The 23,477-nt window shown below is 40.5% G+C and overlaps 1 protein-coding gene and 1 long non-coding RNA gene across 3 annotated transcripts in view; one reads left to right on the plus strand and one right to left on the minus strand.

Moving 5' to 3' along the window:
• The window catches only part of LOC144305930 (uncharacterized), a 161,376-nt gene that overhangs the window by 34,203 nt on the left and 103,696 nt on the right, over positions 1–23,477 (plus strand). The gene's annotated exons all lie outside the window — the stretch shown is intronic.
• Positions 12,599–23,477, minus strand: part of VWC2L (von Willebrand factor C domain containing 2 like) — a 155,286-nt gene continuing 144,407 nt past the window's right edge. The window contains exon 4 of the mRNA XM_077885074.1: positions 12,599–15,863. Within this exon, the coding sequence (XP_077741200.1) occupies positions 15,715–15,863 (149 nt within the window). The 3' untranslated portion in view covers positions 12,599–15,714. The remainder of the gene's footprint in view (positions 15,864–23,477) is intronic.

Below are 23,477 nucleotides of genomic sequence, written 5' to 3' on the forward strand. Positions count from 1 at the left end.
AGGATTCTTCCCCAAAACCCAGATCTAGAAGGTGAGAGAAACAAAGGCCTGGGAAAAGGAGTAGGAATGTCAAAGACAAAGTTTATTTTGTGCCATTGTCTGTTCCAGCCAGTTAAGAAGCATGAAGAAAAATCCTTGGATTCTATGACACTAGGCACTATTCCTCGCCTGAGTCAGACCTCAGTGATTTCATTTTATTTATTTTTACCGGATGACTGGGGTAGAGTGAAGATAAAGCTTGCCCAGAAATCTGAAGCCTCGGCTTCTAGACCAGTTCCACCACTTATTAATTCTGTAATTCTGTGCAAGCCGTTCCACTTGCTGGTGCTTCAGTTTCTGCAGTATGCAACAGTGGCAGCTGCTCTGGCATTACAGTGTTTGCTGAGGACCTAAAATAGCATATTTGAAAATACATTGAAAATACAAAGTACTACACAAATACAAAATTAAGATGAAGTATCTTTCAGCAAGTTACCGGGCCAGGCCAATGCAGGGATCACCAGGGATGATGTGTCAGCAAAGGGTGGGTTTAAGGCACGCAGGCTAATAGAATGATATAGGAGAGTTTTTGCCAGGAAGATATTTTCTGGATTATAGTTGGGCTGCTGCCAGGATGAGGGCTCATATACTATACCCTTGGTTACCCCAGCCCTTGTCCTGATCCTCATCTGCCATTTTGTAAATGAGGATATGAACATGGCTGGGGATATGCAAACTCCTCTTTAGGAACAAACAGTTTAAGGGAATACCACTTGGCCAGAGGGGCATCACCTTTGTCCACAAGCAACCACTACTTTAGTCATAAGAAAAGGTGGTTAGAGTTATTTTTCCTTTAGCACATACTTGCTAATTCAGTAGAAAACCAGGACCCACACTCTCTCATTACACTGTTGTCTTTTGTATTTTGAGGAAAACAGCATTCTTACCTTTGTTTTTTTGTACATGATACAAAATTAGCTAAAGACTAATAAGCTAAAGCAGTAACCTTGTATTTTGTGAAAGTTAAGGAAAATTTAATGCCAAGAGTTATACATCTGCAACCGAAATTAGTCCCAGTGCACCCCTTCTGCTCTCAGATTCTGGGCATGCCAATAAAATACCAGAAGACATGCAATACAATGAAAATTGGTTCTTTGGGTATCATAGCACCTTGACTTAGAAGAGCTTTAACCTTGGCCTCATGCTTCCTGTGGGGCTGTAGCCGATGCCGCGTAAGTGCTAGAACTAGCGAGCAGTACTCAGAATTTTTCATCTGAGTGAAATTAAAAATGAAACCATCAAAGTTCTATCGATCCTAGACATGTTCTGTATGCATTAAATTGAACCTAATGGACTGAGAAATGAGCATTTCAGCACGTATAGGTAAGAATTATTTATATGAGAATAGATTACTCACATGCCCTCTATCCAGCACTATATGTATTTATCTACATGGCTAGGTAACACCAAAGCATTCTGTTGAATCTCTCTGAGATAACAGAGAATCAATTTTCATTCAGGCCACTTAAAGTTTGCTCAACATTAATCCATCATTGGCCCTTGGCCTTGTTTCTCTAAAATGTAAGTGGACAAGATTTAATGTATACTTGGACCATTGGAAACACAGAGTGAGGGCCTTAGCATGAATACAATACAGAAAAATGTACGCCTATACAGATTTTTCTGCTCCTGATCATTGTCCCCATGTGTCTTCATTTGGCTTGTTTCTCTGCATTGTAATGGGTATTTTCCCATCTCTACAGTTTTCCCTTGTACAGTCTTACCTGCTTCCTGATTTTAACTATCCTCTATATTCTTTAAACTCTCTGGCCTATATCACTATCTTAGGTTTGGTCTTGAGTTTCAAACTTCTATATCCAATGGACTGCTGGGAAAAAGTTCCTTAGAAATTGTCCTGTCACCCACAACTCAACATGTCTAAAAGTTTAACTTGTGGTGCCACACACTCAACCTCTACAAGGGAGCCTTGTGTTTTAGGTCTCGCTTGGGCTATACTGCTCCATCCTCTCAGCTCCCATATTCAATTAAGTCCTCATTATTTTATTGCCTAAACTGAGCTCACATAGCCCACTTCTTTTATTCCTATAAGCAGTGTTCTGGTAAAGACTCTCACTGTCTTCTTTTGAGGGCAGCTCTCATCTCGTCCGGTATAGAATCACTTTTCCCAGATGCATTTTCATGGGGTAGCCAGAGCCGGAATCCTCTCTCTACCACGCACATTGGTCCATGTAGCTCCCACTCTTTAATCTCTTAGTTTCTTAACATCTACAGACTGAAGTTTAACTTAACAGGGAGCACAGATCCTTTCCTGACTTGGCCTACCCCTGCCTTATTAGCTTTCCTTCTAATTCTGACTGTACTAGGATTTGCCCTCCATACTTGCAGTGTCTTTATTCATGGTCTTTCCTCAGGAGGCAACAACCTGCTCTTATCTCTACCCCCATTCAGCCCTGGTTCCTCTTTCAAGACTCGGGTGCAGCATCCTTTCTCCAGAAAGCCTTTTCTGAAATCCAATTTGAAGTAATTAATCCTCTTTTATGCTCCATCACACCCTCTGCAAACCTCTACATATTAAAATTTTATTGACAGTTTTGCACATGTCTCTACCTCACTCGGCTATAAAGTTTTAATAAAAAGACTACTTTGTTTTCATCTTAGTGCCTTCAACATGAAGCCAAATACCTTCCACTTGGTAAATGATTAAAAATGTTTCTTAAATTGTCTTTGAGTTAAATTAATACATTTTACGCAGAATTTCCTTTCCTTTGGCCGAGAGCTTTGGAGAATTGGGTAGTCTGTTGAAAAAAAAAAATCTCAGAAGAATTCTTAATTAAGATATTTTCTGTATCACTTATAGTTTGAAAACAGATTTTAAGAGGTTTTCTTTTTTTAAGTCCTAAAGGATACACACAAGGTTTCAGCTTAAACTTTTTAAGACATTAGCTAAAAGTTTCTAGAAACCCATTGCACTGCCAGGATTATAGGACTATTGCTATCATATGTAATAACATCTAGTAAAAATCCATTTTAAATCAATCATCTATAACTGCAAAGATTGGACCCATCATGTGGCCATCTGTATTACTTTTGAAGAAAGCCCAAACATTTTTTTCCACATGAGAATATTAATAGAGGGGTATTAACATGTTCTGTTGGTCATTTTAGTATATTTCCTCACAGTCTAAGAATCTTGGAAGTAGAGAAAAAGCCAAGCATCTAATTTCTCTGGAAAAAACAAAACAACACAGGAGGTTGACATAAGAAACATAAAAATACAACACTTTAACTATCTCTTCTCTTTCCCAAATTACATCTTAAATAAATCAGCTAGATGTGAGCAGAAGGGTATGCATGTTACAAGTCTTTAAAAATGCCATTTTGATCATCTACATCGATCCATTTGTCTGAGATGGGGTAATATGCTTATTTCTAAGCAAATATGTTTGTTATATTGAACTTCCATTTATTTGGTGGGTTTGGTGCCAAAATTGAGCTGTTGGGCCTCTTATTTAAAAAATCTATAATGCATATATTCCTAGGAATGAGGAAAAGACTTTGTGTTCAGAAAAAAATGGATTTATAGTGACACTCAAGATTTTTTTTTTTTTTTGTTTAGAGAGACTTACATATCCCTCCTGAAATAAGAACACCAAAAAGGAGGAAACAAATTCAAAGCTTTAGTAGTAAAATTGATTTTGTATTTTGTGAATGCCTACAATATTTAATTTTATTCTTTTATTAATCCACTCATTCAAGAAATATTCGATGAACATCTGCTAAGCACCAGGTACACTGTAAGTGTCTTATCAATATATAGTCTGGTAGAAGGAACAACCAAAGAATAATTAACTTATAGTCATGGATTTTCCAAAAAAGAGAACATCTTAAGGGACCTAACTCAGAGTGTGAAGTTGGTGTTCCTTAAGAATGGCATGTAGGCTGAGAAGTGAGGGGCGGAAAAGAGGTAACCAGAGGAGGGAGTAGAGAATGGTGTATTGGTCCAGTTTTCCCAGGCAGAGGTTACAGAGCTCACAGTTCCTGCTAGGATGAGCTGTCCTCCTCAGGAAATGTGTTAACATTCCTATTCTCCAATGACACCGCCCTGGATGTCATAATGCTTTTTCCTTCTCAATTTCAAATCTGACCTTTCTGAGCTCACCTGTCAGGGAGGCTTGCTTCTCTTTCTAGGCTAGTGTAAGGCTTTACTGAAGAGTGAAGGCAGAAGGTGATAAATGACAAATTCCGCTAGAAGTGATGAAACACTACAGTAAAGGACAAGCCCTCTTCTTCAAAAATAGAAACTTAGTGTCACTGCTGGAGCTCTTTAACATTTCCCTCTACATAGAAGCAGTTCCCAGTGTAGGGGTCCAGTAAATTCCTAAAGTAATGTATATTATTAGATCACTATAATAGGGAAAAAAAATCACAAGTTTATATAGATTTTTCCGTTTCTTTCTCATCTCTGATCTTTGGGTGAGATTTTAGATTTTTAATCTGAATAATTATGTGTCTCCTAGGAAATAAAGTTCTCCTAAGGGTGTAGTTTGATCCATAAAATCAAAATCTTTTCATAAGATAAATAGATGCAACAAATTGGACGAATTCCACAAACAAAATGTTGAATGAAAGATACCAGGCCCAAAAGATAGTTTATGATTCGATAAACACAGCTTCAGAACCAGCAAAAGTGAATTTTGCTGTTTGAGAATGTTGTTGGTGGTGTTATGTTTGATGGTGATGAGGGCGTATAGACTAGAAAGTGTCACAGGAAGGCTTCTGGAGTGCCAGTGACACACGCTATACATCCCGTGTTATAAGTGTTATGATGTGTATGCTTTTATTTATATTCAATATAAGTCAATAAAAGGTTTTTGTTTTTGTTCACTTAACAACGAGTAAAGAAAGCAAGCATTCGCCCTTGTAATCGTGACTCTGGCAATATCTACAGAGCCATTAAGAAATGGGCCTTTACAATGATCCAGTTTCTTTGATTCGGCTCAATAGCCATAAATCAGGTATCCCAAGAAAATTACTTTGGACCAGTTTATTTAGTTCAACCTCAGGTCTGATTATGCTAAGTATGCAATTGCTCAAGCTAACCAAACAGTTTTAAAAATCTGTATCTCGGGATCCCTGGGTGGCGCAGCAGTTTGGTGCCTGCCTTTGGCCCAGGGTGTGATCCTGGAGACCCGGGATCAAGTCCCACGTCGGGCTCCTGGTGCATGGACCCTGCTTCTCCCTCTGCCTATGTCTCTGCCTCTCTCTCTCTGTGTGACTATCATAAATAAATTAAAAAAAAAATCTGTATCTCACTTTGTGCCGGTGCAGAGGGTTAGAGAACATGTTTCTAGGTTGTATTTCATTGCATGCATGATGCATTTCCAATATGCCCTTTTATTCTCCAGGAGACAGCTGAAGAAAACTGTATGGTGCTCTATACCCAGGCTACATACAGTGGATTTATATGTACTGAAATGTAGATTTTATGGTAAACAAAGAATATTTTTCGGAGTTGACATCATTTCAATAGGCATGTGAGTTTGATGACTAGCCTTCCATTTTCTATGAGAGCAAATCAATGGGCTGGAATATGTGATTACAGATGTATGTTCTGGTTTTACTTTGGCAAGTGCAAAGAAGGGAAATGGATCATTGCACGCTACATTGGTATTGTGAAATATCATAATTCTGTGTACCTCTCCTATTTCTTAAGTTACTTTATGCTTTTCAAATGTATCATTTCACAGTTTTGCCGCTGTGACCCTGGTTTCCCTGCTCATTGGAGGATAGCTGAAGGTCGTTAAAAAAGCAAAAACAAAAAGCCCCAGTCCTAGTGTTCCAATGAAGCTATTATAGGATGCTGACTCTGGAGTCTTGGTAGACACTGGCCTGGCTGCTGCTGAAAAGCACTCTGCTGGGTAGAAGGAGGTGGGAAATGGAACACTGGTTGTCTCTGCTCTCACTCATGAGTGGTTCTGGGCCTCTCTTACTACTATTTATAGCCAAAGTATGTCTTATAGAGCTGTTCAATAGCTCATGAATTGGAAGATACAAGTGGGTTTCTGAAGCGAACTCAAGCAATTAAAGTTAACATTCCTGAGAGCAGAGTACTTGTCAGGCTGAGAAACAGGCAGTTGAGTGGTAAGAAACTCAGAACATTGCTGGGTTCTCTCAAGAACAGAAGGTAACAAGCCCAACCTGAGGGATAAGACCGTGTCTTATGTAAACAAGTGAAGTGGCTCAGAGAACATTCTCCTCTAGCTGCATGCAAGTATCCTCAGGGATGCCTGGGTGTCCAGGGCAGTCCTTCTCTGTTCAGCTTATAGGAGTGGTGCCCTGCAGGGCCACATCAGATTAGTAAACAGAGCAGATAACTGGAAGATGAGGCCTCTTAAACAGAAATGATTATCTATTTGTAAAAAAAGGGGGGAAAAACCCCCAAACAAAAGCAAACAAAACCCCCAACCATATGTTATGTTAATATTTTGCACATTTAATAAGAAATCCTGTTTTCTTGTTTTGTACCTATATATATCTCATGGCCACTGCAATGATCTTAGGCTCCATGACAGCTTATTTTCATTCCCCCCCTGCAGCTCTCCTTCGCTCATGTTCAGCTTTTCTCTGAAATCGATGGACCACATGAGCCACAAATGATTAGGGATGGAAAATTAAATCTATGAACAAGCAGAACTAATGAAATGTTTCACAGTAAGGCAAAGGTGGGGTAAGAATTACTCTAAGCTAAACAAGCCTGCATTTGTTAGGTACAAAAGTGGGAGCAGAGTGTCCTAGCTCTATGGAGGCGTAGCAAGTATGTGACCTCTGTGACACGGCCATCAGTCCAGCGTAACGCCTCTAGCCTTTGCACTTCTATAGATACATAGACCTGTGGCTATTTACACGTACACACACATATACACGCATATGCACCTTAGACATTTTATACTTGCAATTTACAAATCCTATGCCTTATATTTATATACCCATTAACCTTAACTCTTCTCTGCAAGATGATGCCTAACATCTTTTCATTATCAGTTTATAAGATTGTAACACGGGACACTTTTTGACCCTTGGTTTCAAGTCTAGTCTTATAGTTTACAGAGCACGTGTCCATCCTCCTGTTGTCATTTCTAAATATTTGGAAAGGGATTCTTGCTCAAAAATACATCCCTTGCTTGTTTCCTGATGCTTTCCCTGGGGCAATAGGCTTCTGTTGCCACAGTTGAAACTGGCACCAAGGAAGAAAAGTCAACAAATGAGGCTAAAGATACAAACATCATTGAAGGATGGCATTACCCAAATTCCTGCTAAGATGGAAGAATGAGTTTTGATAAACTGCAGTGTACTGGGTACCCAAAATTGGATAGAGGAGAGGGAATTCCACTGGCCAGCAAATTGACTATAGAGAAAGAGGGATGATGACATCGGGACAAATAAGTGATTCCTTCATGATATGAAGGTGGCCCATTGTCGCCTTTTTTATTTGTGCAAAACTCTTGATTTGGCACCAGGCACATATTTACGATTTGGATGGATTTCCTCATCAACAAAATGGGACAGTTACGTGGTTGAAGTTGTCAGTAGAAACTTCATGTTATATAATCCAAGAGCGTATTGGCTCCTTCCCTCATTCTTTTTTTTTTTTAAGATTTTATTTATTTATTCATGAGACACACACACACACACACACACACACACAGGCAGAGACACAGGCAGAGGGAGAAGCAGGCTCCATGCAGGGAGCCCCACAGGGGTCTTGACCCCAGGATTGGGCTGATCACGCCCTAGGCTGAAGGCAGGCACCAAACCACTGAGCCACTCAGGGATTCCCCCCTCATTCTTCATCTAGTCTATTCCTCTTTTAAAACTCATGTTACAAGCTCCATCTCCCAGGAAGCCTTCCCACAGGCCCCTGATGAATATTGGCCTTTTGCCAATATTCCCAGTGTACCTATTCATACCTAGAGCATAGCACATTCCTCTCTGTTACTATGGAATTGCCTTGTTCTTTGCCTCATCAGACCATGAGCTCTTAAAGCTGGGAAAAAAAAGCCTTTAGTTTTAACCAGTGTCTAGTTCCCTAGTTGAAACATTGCTTATTGAACAAATGAACAGACTCTTTAATTACTATAATTGATAAAAGGAAACGACTGAATTACAGTGATTGAGTTAGCCACAAGACAGCATGGAGGAGTCCCAGGAAACTTGATAAACCTACCTTATTAACATAATACACTTTAAAAAGTCAAATCTCTTCTGAATTTAAACAGTGCCATATAGTGTTTTTGTCAGAGTTCCTGGTCCATAACTTTTGCATGATGAACTTGCAACAGAGGCATCTTAGAGCCCAGATGAACTTTCTTATGATAATTGAAAAAATGCCCTAGAGAGTGGAGCCTTCTGAAATGCCTCCTAAGTCACAAGAAAAGTAGGTGGTTGAGGGCAACTATCACCTAGGAACTAAATCACCTGCATGTGTGGATACCTTTCCCTTGAGATGGTAGCTACTGGAAGCCAGAGACCAACTTTTCAACAAGATTAAGGAGATGCTATTAATTGCTATCGATCATGGGTCAACAAATTAAATTGCATCTGCAACTGCATCTCTGAAAGGTCTAAATGAGAAATGCAGTTAATGGGTCTGGCTGACCCAATGTTGTGATTAATTAAAAAGGGCATGAAACCAAAAAACAAACAAAGGCAAAGAAAACTGTAATGGGAGCAGGGTGGACATCCTTGGAAATCTCAAATCAAAAGTCTTTCCGAGGACCTAACTTGTCATTTAGTTCTACATCCTGTGTGTGTGTGTGTGTGTAAGTAAACAAGCAGAGAAGGCCACGGTGGAGGGCTAAATTCATCCCTTGTTTTGAATTTCCAGAATCCTGATGAAATTCAATATGAAAATGAAACCACCGTCTTCATATTCTGAAGGGGCATGTGTGGAGAGAGGTGTTAGAAAGTTTTAAACAATTTGTGCCACAATATGCAAATAAATTGCTTCACTATGGACTATGATAGGAGTAGTATTTGTCACAAACTGGAGAATGATTCTGTGACTCTTGCCATTCTAACCTTTCACTTTCATTTTAAGAAAACTGTGATAAGAAAACTGTGATGGGACATATAAGACCAGTGGAGAACTTTGGCTATTCTAATGGCAGTTACTCAAACCTAGATGAGAGCAGCACTGGCAAAGCAGAAAATGAGCTGTCCTAGAGATAAGCATATCTGAGGTTGATCCTAAATGCCTGCTATTACCAGTACCTTCTGATGGCTGACATCTCCTAAAATGAGATTATGTGCTAACACCTCCAAGGAACGTGTAAATTCCACATTTTTGGCGGTTGTTATTTAGCATCAATATCCTTCTAATCACCTGAATGAGAAACATGGACTATTTTAATTCTTGAATCTCCACTGGACCCTCCATGAAGTCCTTTTGCCCAAAGGATCTGTTTGATTTCCACCACTACAGGATCAAATCCTCATTATTCCTTCCTGGACGCTTGTAATTGCCTCTCATTAGTTCCTTGCCCCTTTCTCTCCACACCATAATCCATCCTACACGCTGCTGTAAGAATTGTTACTCTAAGACACGAAGATGGCTATCTCATCTTCTTTTTTGATGTAAAGAAATCCACAGTATCAAGAAAAACCAAATCCAATTTTCGTAGCGTGATCTTCGAGGGCCTAACAATTGGGTTTCCTTCCTGGACACATCTTTCACTGTATCCTTCTATCTCCAGCCTCACGGTCTCATTACATCTGACTGCTTGTCACAGTCCAAATAGGCTGGTCATTTTTTCTATGCTGCAGTATCGTCCCCTAAATGTTTGCCTAACTGCTGCTCAAGCTACAAGATCTAAATCCAGATTACTTTATTCATGAAATCTCTCTTATGTTACCACCAGTCCTGGTAAGGATAACTAACCAAAATAGGCTCTTGTTATGTGCCGTCTTCTTTTCTAACCTTTTTTATGGGTAGTATTCTATTCAATTCTTACAATACCTGGTTTCTAATTATATGAACTGGAGAAAAAAAATCCTAAAACATCTCTGAATCTCAGCATTCCAGTCTGGAAAATGGAAATACCAGTATATAATTTCGTGGTGGTTATAGGGATCATTGAATGAATGAACGTAAATCATCGTCTCATGTCAAGTAGCCAATACAAGTATCTGACACACAGAAGGGGCTCAAGAAATGGTAGCTAAACTTTCTATCCAAATTCTCCCCTAAGAAGAATTTATTCATTTGGAAAGATTTACAACTCAATTCTTAAAATATAGCTTTCTAAAAGTGCTCCTACTCAAAGCCAAGCTGTAATGCAAGTATTAGGATTAAGTTGAGGTTTGGGCTTCAAAGAACCTGAGTTCAAGGCTGTCAAAACTTAAAAAGAAAGCCATCAAATCCTGGCCACAACTGAGGATATTTGAAGCGTAAAACAAATTTTGAGCACTTAACAGGAATTGCTTTAACTCAACTCACTTAATTCTTACTCTACAAGGGGCATGATATCACTGTTCATTAAAAGAACAATGTGCCTTCTGGATGGGTTAAGTTTGGTCAAGAAGAATCAGGTATTCACATCACACGCACAATTTGCGGCTCTCTGATAAGACTGTCACTCCAATTCAAGGTATAAACCCCATTACAAATGTGCTAAGAAGGTATAAGTGAGGTTGCTGGCTCAGACACAGCACTGGTCTTTCAAAATCATGAGGGTTCCTTTCTTCAAAAGAGTAAAAGTCTCAACGTGGGAAGTCCTCAAACAACAACAAAACCAGGCCTCCAATCACCGTTCGTAGCTTTCTCTGTTATGCTTTGAAATACCCTCCCATGAAACTTGAACCGGAAATGAACTGTTAACAACCCTTTGGGAAGGACACAGGGAGAAGAAAACTGGACACACAGGAAACTGGAAAGCAAGAAAAATCTGATCTTGTTTTAAGAAAAGGTTGGCGGAGTGGGGATGCGTATATGTATATGTGGGGACTCCATGCTGACCTTTTCTTAGTGGTTGACTATTCCTTCCTTCAACAATGCAGATGATGACAATTTATAAAATATTGTTCAGTTTTACTGTGTTAGGCAGCATGATTGTCTCAAGGGGAAGAAAAATCACAGTTTGCTCTCACTCTCCAAAGAAAGCTTACACACATATAAAAGGTGGTGTCCTCTGAGTGCTGGTGTGCACAACAGTTCTTGCTCTGAGGCTCTTTATTGCCCCTCTGAGGTCATTTGGTAGAAAACCTCTTGCCCACTGCTCACCCTGCTCAGTGTCGGGAGGGAGTTTTACTTGCTTTAAAAGCGTAATTTTTCCCAGCACAAACCCTCTAATGACAAACTCGCGACTCTGTCAGAGTTCACAGCTGTCAGTTGGCAGGGTTAGAGCCCCATTTTGAACTTAGGGGGCATAACATCTAAATGCAAGGTTATGGGTGATTTGGATCATGCAAATACCCCCATCCCTCATATCTTAGAAAATCTGAGAAATTTTAAGATGAATATTAGATGGTGCTAAGGAATTCTTAATTTTATTAGGCTTTGGTAATATAGCATGGTTGGTAAGAAACTATTCCTCTTTTTTAAGGAGATATAGAGCTGGAGTGATATGATGCTTGATGTTTGGGTTTAAAATACTCAAGGGAAGCCTGGGTGGCTTAGTTGGCTAAGCATCTGACTCTTGATTTCAGCTCAGGTCATTATCTCAGGGTCATGAGATAGAGCTCTGAATGGGGCTCCACACTCAGCTTGAGATTCTCTCTCTCTCTCTCTCTCTCTCTGCACCCCCCTTCCTCTGCCCCTCCCCTTGCTCATACTCTCTCTCTCTAAAATACATAAAATTTTGAGATACTCAGGGGAAGAAAAAAAATGGTTGAAGGATTATGCAAAATCTTGAAAACTGTTGAGTCTGGGCAGTGTGCAAATGGACTACTGATTTTTTTTACGTATGATTTCCTGATTTTCATGTATATTTGCATATATTTATAATACAAAATCCTTGTGTTGCCACTTAGCTAACCTATGACTTTGGGCCAATCACTTAACCTCTCTGTGTTCTGGTTTCCTCATTAGCAAAGCAGCCAGAATAAGAACCCCTCCTTGGCAGGCTTTGCTGTGTGGCTTGAACAGGATACTATGGGTTTGGTGCCCAGCTCAGGGCCAGCCAACAGAGCCAGGCACTCAATAATTATAGATTGTCATTAGTATTGTGTATGGATGCAGGGTCAGGAAAATATTTTTTCCTATCACACTCTCACTGCTGGTTTTTTTTTTTTTTTTTTTAAGCTTCCTGTCTGATCCTCAAGTCAGCCCAGCCTTACGTTATGAAAAATGAAAATGTACGCAGGCAAATGCTACAGCTGATGCTTAAATCTAATTGAATGTAGCTCTAATGACACATGTACTTTCAGATGACAGAAGTCACTGAGGATTCGTTATTAAATGATGAGGGTAGAGAGGAGAGAGAATTTTGGAAGGAAAAATATACCACAAACAATGTTTGCTGGTTAACACACTTTATATTTAACAAAATAATTTTTTAATAATATAGTCTTTTACACATCAAATATTGTTGCTAGAATCCCCTTTTTACAGTTTAGTGTTTAGTTGTGTTGTGTTTTTTTTTTTTTTTTTTCCTCACTAGTTTTCAGGCACACCATTTTTCAAAGATTTTGGAAACTGAATCGTTTTTTTTAACAGGCATCAGCTGACAAACAGGATGTTGATCCCTTATTTAAACAAAGCTGTAGTTAAAGCCGAGAACCAAGGACAGAGGAGGAATGGGAGACATGGACAGTGGAGCTGCAAACAAAGCCTTCAAGAGGAAAAAAAAGAAAACGAAACAGATGAGACCAGAACTCTGTTGTTCAGAGTTTGGAAAGAATTTCTCAATGACCTGGGTAGAAGGAAGTTGTAAAATGTTTATCGGTTTATGAGAAATTCTGTCACAGTATAGGTTCATCTCTCCCTACAGGGAGAAAAATGTCAGTGCTACAAAGTCTTAAAGGAAACAGCGTGTAGTGAAACTCAGAGGAAAAAGAAAATCCAACAACAACAACAACGACAAAAATAATAATAATAATAGAAAAATCCCTCTCTCTGGCTGGTAACAGAGACCACAGAGTAGCCTTCATTCCACAAACTCTGCAAAGAGCTTCTTGATGGATATTACACTCCATTCTAGTAAGTTCTTGCTGCAACTATCACTGTGCCAAGACTTTGATGCAAATTGACGCCTGGCTCCCCAGTTGCACTCTCTGTTCCTAGAAAGGACATAGTAACTCCTTAATAATAGAGAGGGTACTATGCTACATGGCTCTATTAATGATATTTTCTGGGTTTCAAACCTTATTCCTGTCATTTATTATTATTATTTCTTTCCAAGAGTGTGGAGTTTTGAAGCTGGCACCAGGCAACCTCAGGGCAAAGCAAGCTCTATAATACATCTCTGTCTAGACACAAGCTGAAGTATGGAATGCCTTTGCTTTGGAGTGCAGGAATAAATCATGCAGAATTGTTCATGAATGATTCATGACTGTCTATATGATGTATCCATGGTGGCAACAAAAGGCACCAACCTTGCTGCAAATTGGTGTTCTAAGGGAAGGCGGCGGGATGTTCTTCCTCCGATGGCGCCAGCATGGCTGTTTGTATCATACACAAGCACAGTGTACGTGAGAAGTGTCGGGTCCGACTTGTCAACACGTTAGCTTTGGAAATGACAACTCTTTCTCGATGACTGGAGGTGCTTCCAGGGAGGAGAGGCTGACCATTTTAAATGAAAACCCAGCTGATGAGACTAAAGAAGTATGTCGTGGGGGTGGACCTATGACCATAGAAGCATCACTCCACTGGGGGGAGGTTGACCTGTCTCCCTTGGGGCTGCTGACTGTGCATGTCCCAAAGGGCTTAGAGGCTCACCCAAGCCACAGGCCCAGCCAGAGCTTGCTTGGTATGCCACGTGGGCAGAAACCACTCTGTGCTGATTATCCTAAACCATTGATCCTCAACCAGGTGACGTTTTGTCCCTTCCCCACTCCCTGGGGACCTTTGGCAATGCCTGGAGACTATCTGTTGTTATAGGGTGTTGCTGTTGGCATTTAGCGGCTAGAGGCCAACGATGTCACTAAACATCCTAAAAACGCACAGGGCAGCCCCCAACAACAGTGAGTCATCTGGCCCAAGATGTCAACAGATTTAAGCTTGAGAAAGCTTGTTCTAGAATGTGGCACTCCGCAAGAGCTATGGCAAAGCCCAGGCTGGGGTGGGGGGCGGGAAAGGAAAGAACATTGATAACAAAGAGGACCTTAAAGTTTCCTCAAGGACCCTGCCAGACCTGCGCCAGGGTTTTCAAGACAGGAGAGCAGAATAAGCAACTAACTGTGCCCTGTGGTTTCAAGAATCGCTAAATATGCACTTGACTCGAGGTGGCATCAGATACCCTGTGTATTTTATTTTTTTTCTGTTACTATACGAGCAGCATTACCAGGGCAACCTTGAGACGCTTCAAAGGTTCACTTTAGTTGTTCAGTATCTAATATATACATTTAAAAAAAATGTTCAACAAATGGAATTGTATTGTGCAAGACCCACTCTACCCTAAGCTTTAATTTAAATCAGCACTTGAGGTGGAAAGAGTGTCCTGAATCTGTGTTTTAGACATAGGGCTGAGTGGTCATTACTTAAACATGGCAAACACAGTCCCAAACCATAAAAACTGCCTGTGGGTACCCCTGGCTTTCAGCCAAATCTGAACTCAAAAGCCAGGGGTGTTCAGAAGGGTTCAGATGCACAGTGGGGCTACTCGCTCTGGGTCTGGTGTGTGTAGTGCCAGGCGACCGAGTGGGTTTAGAGTGTTAAGCTACGAACCAAACCGAAATTCAGCGGCATGAGAAAATCTGGTGGTTAATGCTACAATTGTGAATTCCTGGCTCCCTTTGGATGCTTTAGTCAAGCTCATGGTGTTCTTCACATATTAGTTTTTGATTGGCAGTTTCAAGGTTTTGTGTCTGAGATGTGTGGTTTGTGAGAATTCAATTGCGATCTCCCACTTAACTGCACCAAGCTTCGGTTCCCCGCCCTGCCCCAGCCTTGGGGCCACCTGTATGTACCTCTCTTTTTCTGACCCTACAGGGCATGTTTCCCCCGAGGGGAGAGATTGGTCGGATGCTCCTGCATCTTCCTGGTCAGGAAGGGTGCTCACCCCTGAGGTCCCTTTGCTAAAGGTTATATGACACAACTCCAAGCTTAACTGTGCAGTCACCTCTGGCCCCTTAGACTCTAAATATGAAAAAGAAATTCTACAAGAGAAAAATGCCATGGTGATGATGTACAGAAGAGTAAAAATGAAGCAGATCGGCGGACGCTGAGCTGGCAGGCTAGAGGTGTCACCAGAGAAGGAGCCTGTACGAGGCTGTGTCTTCCTTTTCATTTCAGAAATCCAGTGGTCAAGTCTCCATCAAGCATGGACAGTTACAAAAGCGGTTTCGATAGCCGTATACTATATATACTTTATATAGCAAGAGAGAAAGAGAGAAATTTCCTCTTAGTAAAATATTCACTTTTGTCAACCCCAAAAGGTTTTGCTGGTGACCCTGTTGTAGCTGGCAGGAGTTTGTTTTGTTTTGTTTTGTTTCAAACGTGTGCAGTGTAGAAGCCATAGCATCCTCTCCTAGGAACTCCTCATCGGTGGGGGATTTTTCCTACACAGTCTGCTTGCCTTGGCATTCGCGTTTTGAACACTGAGCAGGCTTCCACCAGTCCCCGTTGTGACAGTGACAGATGTTACATTCATCCACTTTCACTTCAATGCCAGCCGGGATTATTGTTGTTCCTGCAAAGCAGTTTGGACCTGGAACACACATATACGTTGATTAGTTGATTAAATCGGAGAGGCTCCCTTTTTCTCTTCTCGCCCCAGCCCCAGTAGAAAGCCAACCCCCAAAGCCAGGAATGAGTAGGTCCGACGACTCTTCACAGTGTATTACTCAGGTATTTTCTAGCCAGCTCCCTTAAATGTAAACCTTCAACCTCTACTCTTGTGCACAGAGCTCATCTTCCTATGTATATTTAAAAAAAAAAAAAAAAGATCAATGCTCAAAAAAAAAAATCTTATTGTCTGTTACCGAGTATTTGCAGTTTTCTAAAGTAGAATTCTACAGATCAAACTCTATTTACTTTATGCTCTGGGGTGTAAATGCTGCTGAAGCATCCCCTGAAACTCAAGTGGGGGCCTTGCATGGTCTGCATCAGATGATGATGATACCCCGTGGCCTGTCCTCCCACTTCCCGTGGTGGGTAGGTGACAATGAACTTGCTCATTGCCTGGCTTCAACACCTCCCCAAAGCCCAGTTCCTGGAATCCCCAGCTTGTTTCTTGATAACAATAAATAATTCATGACCAGATGATTTATTCATGTCCCAAATGAGCTTTGTTAGAGGTCCATTTGATTTTTATAAATGGAGCTCCTTTAATCTGCTGGCTATCTTTTTTTCTTTTCTTTTCTTTTTTTTTTTTTTTTAAAGAATGACCTAAATGGTTGGCTTTTGAAAGTCAGCATGAATTTTATTTTACTTTTTTCAGGATGCAGAAAAACTTTACTGAAAAATGTTACCTGTTCAGTAGAGATGGATATTTTTTAAATTCACCAATCTTAGTTTTTTTTTTGTTTTTTTTTTTCTTATCTTTCTCTCCTTTCCCTTACTTTCTCTTTCTCCCCAATCTGCAAATGCCGGTATTCAGTTTTGGTAATATTATTTCTCAAAATCAAATGGAATAAAAATTGCTTCCCAAGGTGCAATGGATTACAGTGGCATGGTGCAAATTGCAGTTTCCTTGAAACAATTTGGTATACGTCTCCGAATTACATATTTGGATAAAGAGAGCAAATCGTGTCTACTCATGATTTATCAACCCAGCATTGCTGGCCACTTTCCATAACCACTACCAAGTAACATACATCAATATCAGTGCTCTGCTTTCACTTTCTTACCACTTGATAAGAATTTACGAGATTATGTTTACCACCAAATAAATTAAATCAGAGGTGATTTGTAGTTCCACTTCATAATTGAAATCTTTCATAAAAATGGTAACTATGAAGTTATAATGTATCATCACAAATCTATTTAATATGCTAGGGCTTTAATCATCCATTGTTTTAGAGTTCCCAGACCTCAGTTGTGCCTACACTTGCCAATGGCCTTTGTGTACCTATGCCTTTCCTTCATTTGGTGGAAAACACCCCGGAATGTGTGCTTCTGCCTGGTTCTTTAGAGAACAGACCAGCAAGAGTATGAGGGATATAATGAGTCATCACTGACAATTAAACAGCTAGCAAACTCTCTGCTTTCACCCAGAATGGTGCTTCTTGTTAGGATGCTGTGGTTATAAGCTCCTGGCCGTCCTAACTACTGATTATTTAAGGATCACTGTTTTAGAATTTTAGTCATTGTTTGATAGATTGAACAGTCTTTGGGACTACACCCCCCTGGGGAAGGTTCGACACAAAATCATTAATTTGTTCTGGACCCAGAATCCAGGGAATCTGCGGAGAACTTGGCAAGGTGGCTTTTTCAGAATGTAGTTGGTTGTCTCATGGCTGCTGTTGTTGACAGACCTCTCTCAGCCCAGCCAGGATCTGGACAGAGCCAAACTAGTTTCAGAAATCAAACTCGATGACCACTACCACCTGTTTTCCTGGAGCCACCCCAGAGGAAGCAGTAGTTTCTCTACCTCCTCACTCTAATCAACTCTTTTCACCCAATTGTATACTTTTTACTTTAACAGATGGGAAAGAAAAAAAAATTTTTTTTTTTTTTTTCTAAATAGTGGGTTCAAAACAAAGAAGTCCCTGGAAAAAGCAGAATGTGATCTACTAAAGAGTTTTCTCAGTTACTTCGGGGGCTTTGGAAACTTGTCAGCAGAATCTTAAGTGTGTGTGTATGTGAGTAAGCACAGACATCCTGCTGGCTCACGGGGGGCAGGTTTTCAGCTCAATATTGCAATAAGAGAAGAAAGCAGGGAAGGATCTTTGCAAAAGATTTCTGACAAGTCACTGTGCATGTCTTGAGGAGAGACTTTACTAAAGCTCTAACTCTCCCATGTGCTCCTTTCTGAATGTGTTGGTGTCATACTAGGATCAGTGTGTATTTGATCAGCCTCTCTAAGTCATTTCTTAAGAACCCTTTAGAATTTGCTGCTTTCTCAGCTCAGAAAATATTAATTTACATTAGTAGAATGCAAAGAAAGATCCTTTGTGCTTTGCCAGGATTGAACAAAGTCACAGCCTATATAAATAACATAACCACCTCAATGGTCAACTTGGCAGCCAGAGGTATTTTACAGAATCAAAAATTCCTATTTGATCTCACGAACAGTAATTTTATTAGCACCCTTCTGAGAATTTCAGGTGTAACTAAAGCTTCAAGTTTGTGGTTCATAGTCTTATCTGCTTAAAAGTAATTTAGATAATTGTCAAGCAGAATGATTGGCACTATGTGGAGACTGTTCTGGTTTTGTCCCTTCCTCCTTAATAGTGATGACAACAAATGTTACTTGGCTTCAAGTAACCTGAGTGTGCTATATGAGTTCCCTATGTAAGAAATCGATCCTTCTATCTATTCTCTTTCTTTTCTTTCGGAGATGCTTTCCTTTTGTCTCGGTTTATGTGGAAGAATAAGTTGCTTAGAAGAGTAAACTCAACAGCAAAAGCAACATATTTAGTGCAGAAGACTTGGAGAGATTCCAGAGGGGAGCAGTGAAATGATTAAACTGAAGGCTGGCAGATAGGACCTGTGAGAAAAGGTTAAAGGGATTGGAATTATTTAATCTTGAAAGGGAAGACAGAGAAATAACTCAATAACTCTCAGGGAATTAAGGCTTATTATGTGAAGAATGGTGACCAACTGTTCTTTCCTTTTTCTGACACCTAAAATAAGAGGAGATGGAGATACATTGATTCTCAGGGAATTGGAAACACACACACACAGAGGAATCGTTCAGAGAAATGAGAACTGAGTAGCCAGCTGTGTGGTGAGATCTCTCTAAGACATCTTTAAGAACATAGGAGGTGTCATCTGTCCGGTGTGTTTCAAATTGTCAGCTCCTTAAAAACAGGAACTGAATCTCTGTCATTTCTTATGGTCTGATGTTTGGCACATATTTAAAAACTCAGCACATCTTATTTAACTAAATTAAGTAGTATGAACTAAATAGTTGTATAACGGAAGCAAAATTATTTCCTGAACTAATAGATCAGGCCTTACATATCTATCAGGCTTAGTCCTAATAGTATTGGTATAGAAATATTTGTCAATTAGAAGTAACATAGCAATAATTTCTTGAGCACTTCATGCCAAGAATATGTCTCATTCAATCTTTCCAATTAGCCATGTAAGGTGCACATTCTCACCCTTAGTGCACCTTATATGATTTGCATGGCTACCTCTGAGCCTCTGAGATGGAAAATAACTTGCCTGAGATCACAGGTCTAGGAAGTGACACCAATGGGATATGAACTCAAATTTTCTGATCTGTAAGGATGCTTTTAATTGCCCACAAAAAGAGGCAGGTGACCAGGAGCACACTGCAGACCAGATCCTACGCATCTGATCAGAATTTAGAAGTCCAGTTGGTTTTAGTATTAAGGATGCATGCTGAGTTAAGAAACTTGATGGCTAGATAGAAGTGAGACTGTTTTTCTAGAGATCTTTATCAGATTTATTTATTTATTTTTTATTGTGTAACCTTACAGTCTCCAGAAAACACTATTTATCTAACAACTGAAAGAAATTTCCCATGGAGGAATGCTTGGATGGTGAGACTTTTGTTTTTCTTTGGGCAGCAGCGAAATTCCCACTGGTGCTAGAAGTATACCAACTAAGAAGCAGAATGAAAGTGAACTATGACTCAGAAGTCCTGATTCAAGTCGTAGTGCTGTGATTGATTATCTGTGTGACCTTAAGCAAGCACTGTGTAACCCAAATACTGATTGGAGCCCATATGGTCTAGTCTCAGAAAGGATTCATATTTTTGGAAATGCAATAAAATTGGAAAGGCAATTCAAATATTTACTGGGAGTTGGAGCAAGGAGGGAAGAAGGAAAAGCAGGCGAGGGATACTTACACAAAAATTCTCCATGAAACACAATTTTCTCTATTCTGTACTTTTTAAGTACTTCATTTGCACACCTACACAATAAAAACTGGTTTGCAAACATTTTCTTTTTCATAATAGAAATTATTCAAAAATCTTATAAGGGAGAGCAAATATGAAATATATAACAGCAGAGCTTCTCCGGTGAGATGGCTATGAGGAGCCTGTAGCTCTATCTTTCCAGGAGGATGTTTTTCCCATCTTCCCACTTCAACCTTGCAGAGATAGCTTATGAGGCATCTGCATAGAGTATGGGGATCAGAGGGAAAGCATTTGGAGTGATTCCTTCCAGCTTCAGTAATCTAAGAAACCAGGAGAAAATAGATTCTATCATGTTTGTGGTTGTAAGAACTGAGCAGATTTGCTCAGCCACTAAAGTTCTCTTTTCTTACCAAGCCCTGAAATTTCCTGCATTAAAGGGTTTATAGAAACTACATAGAAAAGGAAGCCCATAGCTACTCTGATCACATCTCCTGCAGAATCATGCTTGCTTATGATGTTTAACATCACATTGGTTGAATGAAGGAACAAATGCATAAACTGAAATAAAGTTCAGAAGGAGAGGATCTCAGAGCTGAGGAAGGTTGTAACAGAGATCCTGACCCATGGGTCCATGGAGAGATTTGGTGTATGTGTGGAGAGAAGGGAGAATGTGACTCACTGAGGAAGTGGAAAAAGCTGTGGGGTAGAGTGATGTGTGTAGTAAGGAGTGGCTGGGAGAAGAGTGCTGTGCTGGAGCTGTTGGTTCATGTTGGCTTGCAAGAGATAGTTGTTAGGTATTCAGGAATTCTATGATCTTGCTGGCATTATTTTGGCAATGGAAAGCCATTGAAGTATTTTCAGTAGGGGTGGGCATGTATACGTGTATAATCATGAAGTAGACATCGATTCAATAAACTGCACCAGTGTCATTGAATGCTTGGTCCATGGGACACCTGTGGTTGGACTAGATATGAGACGTCTAGATAGAGGCAGGACCTTTGTGATTGCAGACAAAAAGTAGAACCCTCACAGGCCGGGGCACAGGCTGATGATAAAAATATATTCCTTTCTCCTTTGCTTTGATACATTAAAAGTGTCTGCTAAGATGCAGGGGTAATACTAAGTTAGTGTCAGCAATTAACACATTGCCTTAAGTTAATGGATCATATTATTCCTATACAAAGTAAGGTCCTAAGGGAAAATGCTCCAGGAAACGTGCAGTTTGATCTGGGAGGAAGGAGAAAGGCTGGAGAAGGGAGGTAATTTCTAGTAGGAATGCTTAATAGGAGTCCCTTAGGGGACCAGGATCACATGCAATCTGATGGAGATACTGGGCTGTTTGGGGTAGAGGAGGATCTTATCAAACAACAAAACCATTTTTAGATAATTTAAAATACACTAACTAAAGGAAGTTTTACATAGACAATATCTAGAATACCAAAAAGAACAAAGCTTGGAGGTAATACATTTAGGAACAAGGGCCAAACTCTTGCCACAGATCTGATCCAGTAAAAAATATACCTTTGTGACAATTAGAGCAGCCTCCTCCCTCAGTATCACCAACCCAGGACCCCGGATGCCGCTGCTAGAACTATCAGCACAGCTGCCTCTCTTACCAGTCTGGCCATTGCTTCTTGAAATGACCAGTTTACAGGTCAGCGTCTACAGCAGGTGAGTGTGGAGATGGAGGTTAGTCAAGTGCCTGCACCCCAGCCTCAAGGGAAGCTGGCTTACAAATACCTGGTAGCTGTAACTTCTCTGGGGGGAATTAGGCTTTCTTTCTGCATAGAAGATTCCCCAGTCATAGGAAAGAGGCAGTTGTTCATTTCTGATGCTAAGAAGGATGAGGAGAGATAGGTCAGTGAAGGCAAACTTCACCAGCTTCAAATTTTTTTTCCCCCCTGGGCCAACTGCCAGTGTGCTTGTCTAGCAATTGGAACACAAGATAAATATTCAGAACGGGATTGCTGTAAACACGAGTGATACAGTTGTTAATAAGACAAAGCTTCTGCCTTCAGGGAGTTGATATTCTAATGGGGTGAATCCAAAACAAAGCACAAAAACCAACATGGCCGCTTGGAGCCATTCCCTGAAGAAAGTGAACAAGACAGTGTAGTCTGGGGCCAGACCAAGAGTGAGGAAACGTCTTAGAGTTGACAGAACGTGTTTATATATGTCTTCTTATTTCATATTCCCTCTAATGCTGTAAGCTGGTTATCACAGATCCCATTGCACAGGTGAGGGAAGGAAAGCTCAGAGAGATTAAGGGACTTGACAAAAGGCAGAGAACACATGGCGGGACAGCTTGCATTTCAGCTCTCTTATTCTGACCCCTGGTTGACTACTTTCCTTGAAGAGAGTCCTCCTTTGTGTGTGCCGTTACTTCCTCCAATGCCACTCAGAATCAGACACCCTCCTGCTGCTGACTCCTAGTTTTCTGTCACAGGGAACTGGGACAAAATCCAGATCCAGGTGATGTTGCTGAATTCCGTTATTACTTTTTGAATTCTTTTTAAGGATTTTCACGGAAAAAAAAAGAAAAAAGAATTTTCATGCACGACCTTATTTCTTCCTCCCATGCACTACAATTTTGTTTTATAAGACAGACGAGGAGACCTAGAAATGTTTCAAGTGACTTTGAGAAAGCCACACAGCTCGTCAGAGATGGAACTGGGATACACAGCCACGTTGCAGTGTCCATCCCAGACGTCGATCTTTTCAGGCACTTGGGTGGCTCGGTGGTTGAGCGTTTGCCTTTGGCTCAGGTCATGGTCACGGGTCCTGGGATCGAGTCCCACATCAGGCTCCTGACAGGGAGCCTGCTTCCCCTCTGCCTGTGTGTCTGCCTTTCTCATGAATAAATAAATAAAATCTTAAAAAAAAAAAAAAGCTCAATCTTCTCTGTGACTAGGACCTACTTTTTATTTCCTCCAAGTTTTAATAGCACCTAGTAACACTAGGATGTTGTGGGATGTTTTAGAGAGAAAAGGCTAGCATATTTAAATTCCTGTTTCTTAAGAGAGAGGAAAGAGAGGGAGAGACAGAGGAAGGTAGGTGCGTGTGTGTATGGGTGTGTGTTTGTGTGCATAGGTAAAGGGGTGAGTAGGCAAAAGGGTGAATGTAAAGGGGAAGATCTGGCTATAAAATCCCCTCCAGCAGCTTTATTCATCCTCTTCTCTGTAACCACAAAGTGTGAATTGCTCCCAAGAAGCGGATCTGGCTGAGAAGGCAGTGTGGTTCTAGCAATCACCTCGGAGGGCAGCCAGCCTGGCACTGCGCTGTCTCAGTGGGAGATGCCCTGTCCTTGTTGCTTGTCGACCCAGATCC

Source organism: Canis aureus, chromosome 36 (genome assembly GCF_053574225.1).
Source record: "Canis aureus isolate CA01 chromosome 36, VMU_Caureus_v.1.0, whole genome shotgun sequence".
Taxonomy (NCBI): Eukaryota; Metazoa; Chordata; class Mammalia; order Carnivora; family Canidae; genus Canis; species Canis aureus.